The sequence below is a fragment of the Dysidea avara genome, chromosome 4, assembly GCF_963678975.1.
Source record: "Dysidea avara chromosome 4, odDysAvar1.4, whole genome shotgun sequence".
In the NCBI taxonomy this organism is placed as follows: domain Eukaryota; kingdom Metazoa; phylum Porifera; class Demospongiae; order Dictyoceratida; family Dysideidae; genus Dysidea; species Dysidea avara.
In genome coordinates, this window is record NC_089275.1 from 3,405,404 (window position 1) to 3,419,503 (window position 14,100).

The 14,100-nt window shown below is 36.7% G+C and overlaps 3 protein-coding genes and 1 long non-coding RNA gene across 8 annotated transcripts in view; 2 read left to right on the forward strand and 2 right to left on the reverse strand.

Annotated features, from left to right (window-relative positions):
* LOC136252407 (uncharacterized) overlaps positions 1 to 336 on the reverse strand; it is a 38,576-nt gene extending 38,240 nt beyond the window's left edge. For both annotated transcript variants that reach the window (XM_066044839.1, XM_066044837.1), the window contains exon 1: positions 126 to 336. The gene's annotated coding sequence lies outside the window, so the exon portion shown is untranslated. The remainder of the gene's footprint in view (positions 1 to 125) is intronic.
* Positions 330 to 7,237, forward strand: LOC136252412 (uncharacterized). Its single transcript, XR_010699544.1, has 2 exons — positions 330 to 468; positions 6,867 to 7,237. It is a non-coding gene; the product is annotated as an uncharacterized lncRNA (long non-coding RNA).
* Positions 5,620 to 10,694, reverse strand: LOC136252410 (uncharacterized). Of its 4 annotated transcripts, XM_066044843.1 has the most exons (11): positions 9,828 to 10,694; positions 9,519 to 9,626; positions 9,386 to 9,467; positions 9,098 to 9,210; positions 8,821 to 8,964; positions 8,388 to 8,524; positions 8,075 to 8,342; positions 6,872 to 7,289; positions 6,696 to 6,814; positions 6,048 to 6,434; positions 5,620 to 5,994 (listed from the first exon to the last, which is right to left on the reverse strand). In XM_066044843.1, exons 1-5 carry the CDS (start codon positions 10,597 to 10,599, stop codon positions 8,861 to 8,863), a joined length of 1,179 nt encoding a protein of 392 aa, XP_065900915.1. In that variant the 5' UTR covers positions 10,600 to 10,694; the 3' UTR covers positions 5,620 to 5,994; positions 6,048 to 6,434; positions 6,696 to 6,814; positions 6,872 to 7,289; positions 8,075 to 8,342; positions 8,388 to 8,524; positions 8,821 to 8,860. The 4 variants fall into 4 exon arrangements, with proteins under 4 accessions (XP_065900915.1, XP_065900913.1, XP_065900912.1 ...); XM_066044841.1 differs by having other exon boundaries at positions 6,872 to 7,190; positions 9,386 to 9,626; XM_066044840.1 differs by having other exon boundaries at positions 5,621 to 5,994; positions 9,386 to 9,626.
* Positions 10,695 to 11,153: 459 nt separating this feature from the next.
* On the forward strand, positions 11,154 to 13,307 carry LOC136252411 (uncharacterized). The gene is made up of 14 exons (XM_066044844.1): positions 11,154 to 11,492; positions 11,548 to 11,577; positions 11,637 to 11,684; positions 11,797 to 11,837; positions 12,012 to 12,104; positions 12,166 to 12,216; positions 12,271 to 12,315; positions 12,363 to 12,404; positions 12,460 to 12,510; positions 12,562 to 12,618; positions 12,693 to 12,725; positions 12,776 to 12,808; positions 12,857 to 13,079; positions 13,126 to 13,307. Exons 1-14 carry the CDS (start codon positions 11,360 to 11,362, stop codon positions 13,224 to 13,226), a joined length of 981 nt encoding a protein of 326 aa, XP_065900916.1. The 5' UTR covers positions 11,154 to 11,359; the 3' UTR covers positions 13,227 to 13,307.
* Positions 13,308 to 14,100: the final 793 nt, after the last annotated feature.

Consider the following 14,100-nt stretch of genomic DNA (forward strand, 5'->3'; position numbering starts at 1 on the left):
TCAATAGAGGGTTCCATATGACCCCCAATCCTGTGCAGCTGTAGAGAGTTAGTCCAACATGAAACTGACAGCAGTGTAATAGCAAAACGTCGATTTTTACAATGCAACCCTAATTACGTACTTACTGTAATCCTTAAGATGCAATCAGTGAAACAAGGCGGAAACACGGTAGTTGAATCGCGATTCAGGGCTCACTCCTCTCTGCTTTCTAGTTACTCACTGTGTTCTCTATGCTCACTGTGTTCTCTATGGTATGTTGTAGCAATCAGTATCTTGATCAATATTGCAAATCGCCGAGTCTCGCGTAGCCCTGTAGCCAGACCCTCCTAACGCGCAGGGCGCTTATAGAATAGTGCCTAACTGAGACCATAGACGAACGAGGAGTTGAACTCCTTGGTTGAACCCGAGGTTGAACCGCTGACTGCTGTGTGGAGTGTTGATTTTTAGACTCAGGCGTTAATAAGAAAGGTAATTGTAAACCTAGTCTGGTCATAGATAGTATATTCTACGTACCATAGAATATACTATCTATGATCTGATCAATGTTACTATATAGTTGTGTGGCATGTCTCCTAGCTGTGTAGCCGGCTTAATTATGATTTTCGCTTAGGTTCCCTTGGCTAGTGGTGAAGCACCTCGTACAGGCTCTGCCTTCTGTGCAAACCCTCCAGTGCTCAACTGGTAGACTTGGTAATAATAAAATAAAAAATGACAACCACACGGCAACCACAACAGATTCTTAGATGTTATGTTGAATATATTCTTGATCCCAAACTGCTTTTTTTTACTTTAGATTGTATTTAGGTGGGGTCTGTTGTAGTTCCTATACTGAGAGAGTGGCTTAATTAGAACCTTCAATATTAGGCCAGGCAAACTGAGTAGTAGACTCGAACAAATCCCATACATATGTTTTGATATGAGTAGTAGACTCGAATCCAGACCCGTATTTTCCCATTAGTATCAATTTTTGATGCGAGTGGGCAGTCATTTTTCATTATTAATTATGATAAGAAGCACCCAAAATCACAGCAACAACAGGGGCAGGGCATCTGTTTATTGTTTTACAACTTGGGCCAGGCAAACTTGATTAATTGTTTCTCATCCCCACCCACATCCCTTTTTACCCCACACCTCTAAGTTCATTATTGCTGTTATCAATCACGCACACATGTATTTTGGTTCCAAGGAGGCTGACTATCATTTTACAGTTCACTTGCACCTCACAAATGGTGGTAAAACATAACTACTACTAATTAAAAGGCTGTAGCTAACCTTTATAGTAACAGACAGCTTGATTTGGAGTATTTTCTTTAATAATGAATAATGAAAAATGAACTTCCACCCGCATGGAAATCCGAATTTTTGTGGATGAGAAACAATTAAATCAAGTTTGATCAGACAACATCATAGAAAGGCAGAGGAAGTTGGACATATTCAGTATTCAATAAATGGAACAATGAAGCTTTACTCTTCTCAATAAAACAATACCGTAGAGTCTGCTTGTTAGGCGCATATGTCTAATGAAAGTTCACGAAAACAAAAAATTGTGATTAATAGCTGTTAAGTGCATGCGTCTAATAAATATAAATTGTTGTGATTATTATAGATTCACTCTCTTGGGGTGGTATAAACTGTAGTCATTACACGTACCAATACCATATAGCCTAAATGTTTCGAGAGGCAAATATTTCGAGGTTAAGCAATGTTGCTAAAATAAAATTTTCGCGGATTTGCAAACCCTCCCAAAATGTATTAGATTATATGGAGGTCTAAATATTTCAAGGCTAAAATTTTTGCTGGTAACCCCCAAAACCACAAAATCAGCGAAAATTTCCCCCTCAAAATGTTTAGGCTATACGGTATTTTGAGTCCAGTTTTTGTGCACTGAATCCTTTGTGTCAAGCATACAACAGAAGACCGCTTCACTTAGTAAGTACAGTAAAGGCACATATTTTGGCTTTGTACTTCGTGAAACTTCGTGCTGTACACTATTAGCAAATCTCTAGCATTCTTCTCTTGTATAGGTTGGAGTTACATGTTCATCCACATGCGTTTATCAACCATGATTGAGTACGAGAAATGGGTATGCTCTTAATAGGTAATATTATGTGCTTAATAATATATACGTGTGCTTAACAACCAGACTCTACGGTATTTACATAGTGGTATGTCCCTGGGAGCAAGGTGAATAGCATCATCACTTTTTCTTTCACTGCAAAAAAGAAATCTATTGGAAGTAGTATGACTGATAGGATCACATAGTGATCTGCAATACCAATAATTATTGTCAATGATCTTAGATGTCTAAACTTTGCCAAAGAACCCTAGGGTACGTGATGTCCAACTTTACGTACCTTATATGGAGCAATGTCATTAGCAGGCTACGTATTTTGTGGTTTCAGTTTGTAATCAGCATAAAGCATCTAAAACACCCAAGTGATATAACGTGGAATGAGCACACACACACACACACACATGCACACACACACACACACACACACACACACACACACACACACACACACACACACACACACACACACACACACACACACACACACACACACACACACACACACACACACACACACACACACACACACACACACACACACATCATTCACTTGGTCCAAGATAATGTTTTGCATATTATCATTGTACTCTCATTAGGTGATTTGTTGACTTATTTTGTTGGCTTCTTTGAAACTTTTTTGGCCTTATTTGCCATGTTTTGTCCTATAAGCCTTCCATTTCTACTTTTGTTTCTAGATTCGTCACCAGGGTGCCCCCACTAAAACACTGCTTAAAAAACCATCATAGTACCATACACTAAAATGGCCTTTTTTGAGAATTTTATTAAGAACTTTAAACATAATCTCTATTCCTTTTGTAGTACATCAGTTACAAAACTGGATGGTGGTGCAATACCAGTGGCATCAATAATATCATTGTGCATGTACAGGTGTAGATTACTGTCGGCAACCTTACCACACTGCCTAGTAATACAAGCATAGCACAAAAAAAGTTATGCATAACATAGATATGGTTGCACTGTAAACAAGGACCAATGTATCATAAAACAGGTCATTTATAAGGACCATTAACTGCAAAGCAATGACAATGCAACAGATTAAGTGTTAACAACATGGGAGGTGGGTACCTAGTAGTACTAGATATATTTATTAATGTTCATTGATGTGCAAAACAGTTCTGTTGTTACACCTGCAATATGTGTATATATACCTATCTGTTTAATGTCAAGGTAACAACATTCTTATACTGTATTGCCTCTAATTATGGTTTCATTTAGTGACTGGGTAGGTACATAACCTCATAACCACAGTAGTTTTAATAGACATCACTTCAACTGAAACCTTTGGTGTCACAACAGTAGCCATTTCTAACTGAATAACCTCAGATTAGTCTTATGGGTGGGCCAACAATGTGGATAAAGTAGTCACAGTCAATTAATGTATGGTACACTGTAACAAAAAAATAGTGCAATTGATTTAAAAATCCAGCAATAAATTACAAGATAATACTTAAAGTGTTTTAATCTCTCATGCTTATCTTGAGTTTACGAGCTACACAACAGACTATGAAGTATGGTTTCCATGTCTTGTTTTCTACAGCAAAAGTATACAACTGATTGTAGATTGATCATTAAGGATCATGGTCATGCAGCCCTGATTATTAATGGTGTGGCAGCGTGTTCGGACATGCATGGTTGCACTATAAGTGCAACTACAAGTATCTACTCCTTCTTACACTACAAAAGCATTTCAAATAATTTTATGGTATCTAAATAAGGAAAGTGCCAGTATGGAAAAATAAATGCATTGGTATGATTTGCTTTCATGAAAAAGAAGACAACTATATGAAGATAAAAGGAAAGGCAAAGCATGAAAAGCAGACACTTGTTGGAACCAGAAAAGGTACATGCCACATGTGAGACTGTGAGTTTGTTATTGTGGTATCATACAGTACGATAGTTACTGTATAGTAGGGACCACAAAGGAGTAGGCGTGGCCCACGGAATAATATCACCCAAAAACCAGCCTCAATTTACCCTGACAACGATGAGGCAGTATTGGTTACGCCCAAAGAAACTTCCAGATTGACCCAAAACGCTTTCAACAAGTAAGTTGCTACGGAATTTAAAAATAATTTATTTAATGGAATTTTGTATTGACTGATTGTCAGACTGATTGACTGCCTGATACCTTCAGACAAGCGTAACTTGATATCGGCTAAGGCTACGTACGGGCTTGATTTTTTCACTGTTCGATGTCGCTTCGGCCCGACAGGTGCCTTTTGGCATATCGCAGTATGTACAATGCATTCTTCCTTTGCATCCCATTCATCTTTGCTGACAGCGAAAAGTGTCGATTTGGTGGTAGCACGTGATGGCTTCTCTTCGTAACGGAAATCGTCCGTATTTTTCGCAGTGGCTATTTTCATTGCAGAGGTGCTTTTCGGACAGGTACTGCTGTGTAACGGGTTGAACATAGCAGACAAAGAAATGTAATGGATACTTCACTTTTCAGACAATAATTAATATAACTGGGGCGCGTGGCACCAGTTCTTTCTTTCGGTATATGCATGGATTGCAGAGGTGCTTTTCGAACAGTTCTTGATCTGAAATGCTGTGTAACCGGTTGAACATAGCTGACAACGAAGCGTAATGGATACTTCACTTTTTAGATGATAATTGATATAGCTGGGGTGTGCGGCACCATTTCATATGTGGTATGCATGGGTTCACCAGTCATAGTAATAATTATTTACAAAAAAAGTTAACAAACAAGTACACAGAAAAAATTGGAATTTTCAACTAGAGTAGGGACCATAGCACATCGATAAAAGTACTAAAACAAGTTGGAGTAGGCACGATATTAAATCACAGTAAAACAGTAAGAAGTGTTATATCCCTACTGTGCTCAAGATACCATAATGGAAATGCACAGTAGGGATATAATACTTCTTATTGTTTTACTGTGATTTAATATCGTGCCTACTCCACCTTATTTCAGTACTTTTTATCGATGTGCTATGGTCCCTACTCTAGTTGAAAATTCCAAATTTTTCTTTGTACTTGTGAAATAGTGGCCGTGTACTGAATTTAGCCTCTAGCCTTGTTACTGCAATCAGGCAGAGTGGCATACCAAAAATCAAGGTGGACGATTTAAAAAATCAGTAGTTTCCCTTCTGTAAATATTTTCTTGGATTTGATGTTAGGTGGTGTACTAAGGCTATTTCATAAAGGTGATTTTTGTCACGTGTGATGTTTCTATCATGGTTATAATGACAACATTTTGGCGTGCTCCATTTATTTTAGGGGGGAACTACTAAACAGTATGGAAGTGCTGTGTGATTCCAATTGTATTGCCTTTAATTGTATATTTGACTGGCTTTAAGTTTACATTGTGGGTTCAAAAACTAGTGTAGCTATTTAGTTTAGAATTCTTTAGAAGTGCAGTTTGGTGAGTAGACATCATTAAATAGCCATTGTTGCAATTCAGGATTGGAGTTTTTTGTATACGTAAACTGTAAATGTCACTTAACAAGGCAGCTTAGATGTTCTCAAAGTCAGTACCCATATGAAAAAGACTACCTGGTTACAGAACTGTTACAGCTTAAACTTGTCTGTTGTGGGTCTGTTGTAGGCTTGTAATACAGGAAACATGGTAATGACATGGTACATACATGTTCCACTATTCTATGTTAAAGGAGTCATAGCAATGTGAAAGGTCTGTAGCCAGACAGTGCATATTGTGGCTTCAAACTATGAGCATATGTACAGCTTCATGAAGGTACTTTTTAAAACTTTTCAATGATCTACTATTACATAACAGAATTGTTTATGCACATTACTCATATTCCATACTGTTAGGAAACATGCTTACAAAAACAAGGTTAAGTTCATTTTGTGCATCTATGTAAATACACTTGTCTATGATTCTTGATGTATCTATAAGAATGGTATCTTCAACTCTAGATAAAAATCATAAAGTCAAAGGCAGGTAGTACTTGAAGCTGTGACTGACCTTGGTGGATGGCACGGTCTATAATGATTATGGAAGTTGTTCATTGAAATCCAACCGCTGCAAAGATTTTCTGTTGATTCCAGAAGAGGTATTATAACTGCAAAGCATCCAAGTGATAACATGACCAACTTTTGTAGCAAACCATAGTGGACACCATCATCTCTTTCATACATGATGCAGTAATCTATTCTTTTCTTAGCCTTTGAAGCTGAACATGTTGTTACTGTTCGACAAGTGTTTAGTAGGTACAAGTGAGGGTAACAGTTGTAAGCTGACAATGTTATCCCACTCTGTCTTAGTAAGTCTAATTCTAGTGGTTGTAAGTCAGAATCTCTGCATGGATTACCAATGAGGAATATTTTATCTGTCACTAAAACCTTTCCTTTCCTAAGCGAATGTATAAGAAGATATTATAAGTATAACAGTACGTACGGTTAGCCTATGTGTTACTCCCACTAGTCCTGTTCTAAAAGCAGATTTCATGATTTTAAGACAAGGTTATAGGATTAATAGTGCCCAATGTCTCCTAAGAATTAGGTCATTTTTCAGTTTGTGTGGAAATGTATGTACATTGTTGTTGAAATTTTGTTTGATTTGCAAAATCCACAACAAAAAACATGAAATTGTTATTTATGGCAAAGCACTTACATATTGTGTCTCTGTTTTGAGTGCATTCTTAAATACAAATCCAGTTCATGGCTGTCTGGTACAAGAGTCAGTCTTGCAGTATCCGATAACATTTGCATGTCACGTACTCTCTTTACTACCTGTTTGTATGTTTATTAATTGTAAGTACTTTTATAAATATACCACCCTTAGCTTACCTGCTTCTCTACTCCTTGTGATCCATGAAAAAGCTTAAGGATGTCACCGTTTGCAGTTTCATAAGGAAAACAACTATTTACGAAGAGTGGACCTAAACCTCTGACAACTTCAGGAAGATGTAACATTGAATGTACGTTTGCTGACATGTGGTGTTTTCCTATGTAAAGAGAGCAAATTAATGTGCCTTTGTATATAGGCTATTTTTGTGTAGGCACTTACCATACAAAGTAGAGAACAAGTAATAATATTTATTTAACAACAAAGAACTTTGCCTTATATCACACATCCTGACAACATCCTTAAGTAGCAAATAAATAGCTTCGACAAAAAGTAGATGATGTTCATAATAATTTTTATCAATCAGACCGTACAATACAAATGGAGAGTAGTGCAAAAGCCATGCACGGAGTTCATGAGCTAGAAACAGCAACATTATTATGTCATCATTTTGCTAGTACACTATATAATGTAAACGTCTCTACATATGGGCGTTATGTAGCAACTTTAATGATAGTTTGTATGGCTTACATAGTACCATAATCATATAACTAAAACACTGCCAACCACTGCATGAACATAATTAGCAGGAACCATGCTAAGACAATCAGTATAATATAAACTACACCCAGGCTTGTTGTGCAGCTAACAATGAACCGAAAGTGATAAATAGCTGTTGTGCACACAGTTGTACCAAGAGGTAATAAGCAAGGTTGACAGTCCCTCTCTATATATTAGCAAGAGTTAATGATGTGGTAGGTGCAAAAGATGATCCCACACAAAATGAATTTTGTTAAATGGTTTCAGTAAGGAAGGGGGTCAAAGGTTTGTCAAAACTCAAAAGGCTTTGAGCTAATGTGTGGTCAAATACAAAGCTATCCAGTCTAATATAGAAAGCTTAAAAGCCTTTTGACTTTATGGGTACATTTTCCTAAGACTATGTATAATATATATATATATATATACAGCAGTTGGGTACATTACTCTGTCTACCATACTGATATTATTAACCCTTGGTTGTACTTGTACCAAGTCATGGTTGTTTGTTGAAACCAACTTTATATGTAGTATGGCTGCTGATTAATTTCCAGTACCCACTAAAATAATAACCACATCCTTGACAACATGAATTGTGCTGGCCATGCAATGATGCAGTTATTGAGTATTATTTGTGGGTTTATTACTAGTAGTACATGATTTTATACCTTTCCAGAATTTCCTGGTAGTTTTAAGACTCCGCGGAGTTCTTTTGATTTCAACAGGTGGTTTAATGGTGCAAAGCCGTTTGTCTAAATCATCAAATTTATTGCCAATATACCAGAGCTCCTTGCTGTGCTTTGATTCTAACCACAGCTTTAACACCTGTCTACATACACCTAACAAAGTGGCATGCATGTAGTCCACTGCACTACCACGAATGATATCATAGCATGGAATTGCTCCTAGCCATGAAGGTCCCTTTACTCCACATCTCTATAAATGACAGCATTATTCTTGAACAATTGTTTTAGAACGTACTGTGGAATCTGGGCTATCTGAGGTTGTAGCTACATCAATGGTCATTTGGTGAGTCCGTGGTGGTCCACATGGATCATCTTCTATATATGGATATACTTGAATGGTACCACTGCTACCGTCACAGTTTATTCTGCAACCTATAATTCATGAAAACGTATTTGTGTAGCTATGCATGCACATGAATTATTTTGCTTGGAAATACTGACACATGCATGGACGTCAGTCAGCAAGTAAACTAAATTTATTACAAAAAGTACCCACTGTAATGTGGTTGCACTAAATGAGTCTGAGTAAGGCTAAAATCATTTATGCAAAACAGGCAGTTAGCTAACTACATTTATGCTTTAATGAGTTTCAGGTCAATGTGCATGGACTAATGCCTACCATAAACATTGTATTGGACATATCTATATACACACTTATGTTTCATAACCTTTTTGCAAACATCTACTACATCCCCAGTATCCATTAAATCAAAGTTGAATGAAGTTTAACACCAATGCTTTTGCTGGCAAATCTGACACAAAGCACAGTAGAAACGCTTTCCAGACAAGCTGAGACTGGTTAATAACAATACCTACAGTATGTAGCAAACACATGCAGGCAACTACATAATATACTGCAATTGGTAAAATGTGACATATATCATGACCAATTTTCTAAAGTCACATGCACGAGCACACACTCAGTGGACATTATTTATAACTAGCCTTCTTGTTGAAGCTTCTGTAACTCTTTGGCAACTGGTTTCAAAAATATTGTCATGTCGGGCTTCACAGATCCATACCACAACCCAGCAAATACACGGTTTTCTTGAACAAATCTACAATAAATCATATATCAAACACATAATTATAAACAAAAATGAGCAGTTTAATTAAAATTAGTACTTGTACATCTGTTAATATAATATTCAGCAAATGCATTTAAGTATAGTTTACAGTATAGTCATACATACAAACTATAAGAATATATATTCACATACAGTACATGTATACCTCAGTTTGAAGGGTAGCTCATTTATGGATAAGTATAGAGGCCAGAATGAGTAGCCAGATGAATGAAAAACTGGAATGCCATCTGTATTAAGTGACAATGTAATATAGTTTTTGATCCCTTTTGCTGTATTACTTGACACTAGATTTTTGTACAAGTCTCCAGAGGTTATATCTGTATACTTATCCATTGAGATATGATCCAATGCTTTATGAAATGTGTCTTCAATTAGAGAATAGTTTCCTAGCAATACCAATAATATACATCATGCATAAATGTAATGCATGTATGCATGCCGGCGTACAGTAAAAATTTAATGATTAAGTACAATGTTTTACAATTAAACTTGGTGTTTTGAATTGAGGTGGCGATTGCACCCATAAGGGTGATTTTTCAACATTCGGTCATCTATGGTATCACTTGATGGTATAGTTATCAACTCACTCTTGATGATCTTTTTTAATTGCTGCTCTATTGGGATCTCAATAAATGATGACCGACTGTCATTGCTGACTAAAGCTGCCTCACAGTCAGAATTAGGGCATAGTGCACAGTTCACTTCTACTTCAGTTGTGCAGCTGCTGCAAAAGTAATGAGTTGTGTGTACATAGCCAGTAACAAATTGATCTAATGACTTTCTTAAACAATACACTGACTCTGCACAATGATTAGGAGTAGGTAAGTGAAGCTTAAGCAACTTTAACAAGTCTGCTAGTGCATCATTAGTCAACTTATGTTTCATGCTATATTTCAATATAAGCACATTGCTTGTTAATGTATTAAGTGAAGAACCTTCAAATAGTTCCAGGTTGGTTACTGTTGGTTCAGATATGTGGACGTCAGCATTGGTGTCAGTGTCATTGATATCATCATTGTCACTCTCAGTGTCATCACTGTAGTACATGTGGTAGTCTGGTTCTCTACAATCTATACAATAGGAGTGGTTCGCTAAGTGGTTATCTCCAGCCTCATCTAAAACTATACAGCTTTGATGGTGGTCAATCGGATTATGAAAGCTACCATCAAGGTTATGGCCTGTCTGATGATCGTAATAATCTTGCAATGTACTATCGTCATATTCCGTAGCCTCGAGCTCTCGATGAGTGCTATCATCGAAATCGCTCGAGATGCATTTGCTCTCCTTCCTAAGCCGATAGCGCGTTGTTCTACTGATGCACTGCTTTTTTGGTTCGCTGCATACGAGATTGCTTGCCATGTAGTATCTTAACAGCGATAAAGATTGTTACGTATCGAGCCGGTTACTGAAATAGCTATTATTGCACTGCATGAACATGCACTCCGCCGAGCAAATTGAAACGGAAACAATTTTATGCGCATAGCTACATCACAGCTACTATGCATAGTCACGTGCTCTGTTTAATTGAAAGCGGGCAGTATACGTTCAATCAAGAAAAATTGTGCAGTTTATAACTTGTTGTTTGTGAGCAACTAACACAATTGACGTAGTTAGCTACTGATTGTATATGCAGGATTGTGCTTGAGCTATTTAAGGGAAAGCAAGTGAATAGCTTCGTAGCTAAAAATGACGAAGAAGTTCGCCCTTGTGGAATGGATAGCAGACGAGCAATTTGGAACGATGCCCGTGTCAGCAGTACAGGATGACAAGCTGCATGTAGGGATGAAAACAAAGATGAGGTATCTGTCAAAGGGAAACGATACTACGACGTGGAGATTCTTAAGCTATCTGGTTTGTTAACAATTGTGTTTGTTGTAAGCTAGCCAGCTAGCTGGCTATATAGCGTGAAAAAAATCGAGTTTTATTATATACTCTTATAGGAGATTATCATTCGTTGCAAGCAGATGCCCAGAAACTAGCTGACTATGAACTCACTAAAGAAAAGTTTTTAGGGTGTGCTGTAACTTCAAGTTCATCGTCAGAGCCAGACCATGTGACAAGTGACGCTACAATTGCCAAACCACTGCCAAAAACGAAGAAAACCAATACACCCAAGTCAATGCCACCTAAAAAAAAGAAAGGAAGTACTGAACGAGAGGAAGAGATAAAACTTGCATTGCAAAAAGCAAAAGATATGGATTCAAGAGCCAGCATGATGGATATCACAAATAGCACGGAAGTGGAAAAGCAAAGTAAGTTATTGATAGGCTGCATATCAGCCATACATGTCAGTTTGGTTATATATAGCTACTTTAGCAGTTGACAAGGAGAAGCAAAGTAAGTTTGTTATTAATTGACATTAAATAATGTAAATTACGTATATGTTAACTGTATAGCAGCTGAAAGAAGGGAGAGGCAAAGCAAGAAGAAATGTGAAAACCAACGTAAGTATTTTAACAGACCTTGTGCATTATATATATATTTTATTCAATGTATGAAATTTTAATGCTGTTACAATAACAGTATGTTGATTATATTGTTGGATTTTATATATAGCAACCTCTGCTGCAAACTTCACAAGTACTGATAAATCCAATGTAAGATATCTATGTCTGCTAGGCATATGTTGTTTGGCAATATTAGATTATGTATGTGGGTAGCTACAAATGGGTGACTGCATCTAGACTAGGTATTGGTAAATTGGCTACTTTTAATCACGAATATACTTACAGCAAACCTTTATACTAACTATTATTAATGTTAATTTTTAGGTTACCTATGTATCAAGGTATGACTATGATCAATATAACTATGGAAGCTATGAAAATGACAGTGACAGCTATTGGAATGCACAAAATTATTTGGTAAGTATGCTCACATTATTTTGTTATATAGTGTAAGTACATGTTTCATAAACTTTTTCAGGATGACTCATACTATGAAGAAGAATACAATCATCCATACACTGACTATTCTGTAGGATTTATCATTAGATGATACAGTACAGCAATAATACCTTGTGTTTTACAGGGTTATAATACTTCTAGTCCATTTCCAGGATCAGGAGCACCTGTGGTATGTAATGACCACTGTAAGCTAACAATTGTTCATTAATATCACAGCATTATGATTGCTGGTCAAATCTAAGTAGTAGCTCTGGCATGGTAAGCAAAATAGAACAATACTACACATGCAATGCATCTAAGTTGTACAAATCAGGGTAATTTATCGTCATCGTCAAGCTGCAGTAGCACTACTGGAGCCTTTAAGGTTTGATGATAAACACTTCAGCATTATACATGCATTAACATATATTTGTAGTGCTCAACCAGCTCATTGTCATCCTCATCAGCTAGTACTTCAAGCAGAGCCCCAAAAGTATGTATCCATTACATTAATTTCTAACACATCCTGTGTGCAAATATTCAATTATAATGTTTATTCCATTTTAGCATTACTTGACTGAAAACTCAACTTCTGCAAAGGTACACTAGACTTATTACAACATTACAAGGTTACCATAAATATAATTTAGAGACTTCATATGGAAAGTACAGCTTTCAAAAAGGTAATAACTATTTTACAGTAGTTCTGTGACTGTCATTTACTTCAACAGGAATTGCCTCCTCCTATTGAATTAGTGGAAGGATATGGTGTGTTTATCACCAGGAGAGCATTAGATGATGCTGTAGATAGCTGCCGCCATACTGCTACCCGGTTAATGCGAAATCTTGTGGGAGTTTTCTTCTCGGATGATATTTTAAGTCGGTCAAATGCCTGTGGTGGAGGGAAAAAAGATCATATAGCATTGGATCAAGATGTACTTGGGGCATGCTACAGTGAGTTATCATACTGTAAATATTGTGGTTACCTTTTATTTTATAGAGTTTGTTCTCAATAAGTTTCCAAGCACTGCAAAAACTGACTTGAAAGATGCAGTCAATGACTGTTGCTGCAATGCCAGACGGAAAATAAAAAGGCAGTGACCTAGTGCAAGAGACAGTAACATTTGATTAGCTACTTGTTATTTCATTACTTTATTATTATAAATAAATGAATATTTTATGGTTACCTAATGAACATGTAGGGTGGGTAGTGAATGCCATGTAGGAACCTGTAGAAGCTCTGTAGAAACCCTTACAATTGCTGGTGCATTACAGAGATATAACACATATGTGACAGATAAGTGACGACCACTTGACAAAACAGAACAAGATAAGTCACAGTTTCAAATACAGACCTGCCATCACCTAGAGACAGATCTGCAAATCTAATCATGTGACAGACCTGTATCATGGTAGAAATTTGTGTATGGGTAGGTACTTGCTTTCTTTAAACTCCACAATGGAAGTTAAATAGTACCACTGATATCAGGGACACCCTCAATCTCTTCTTTGGGATAGTTCTGTGTATAATGTATGAATGTTTCACAAGCCAACACTGCAAAGAAATGATGGGAATTTAGCTTTGCTATTAGGTGAATACACCTGAATGGTACGTATATGTCATAACTTTTACCGTGCATGGTCACTGCAGATTCATCTGATATAAATTATATGCCAATACTGTGGGGTCTATGGCCTGAGTATTTACATCAGGCCAATCCCATGTGGCTATGATATATCTATAGTACTTTTCCGTCCATTGTTTTGGTGAGGTAACAACATACACTAATACTTATATGCAAGAGTTACCAATAGCCAATAGTAGTCATTTTAGCCATACGTATCTATTGGAATAAAGCAAGTACAATAATGTGTATTGTGAATTTTTAACAGCTATATTGTACCCGTATCTGTAACTGTAGGTTCTCAAGATGATTATTGTTTTGATCTGGTGTATCACTTTATTTCAGTATAC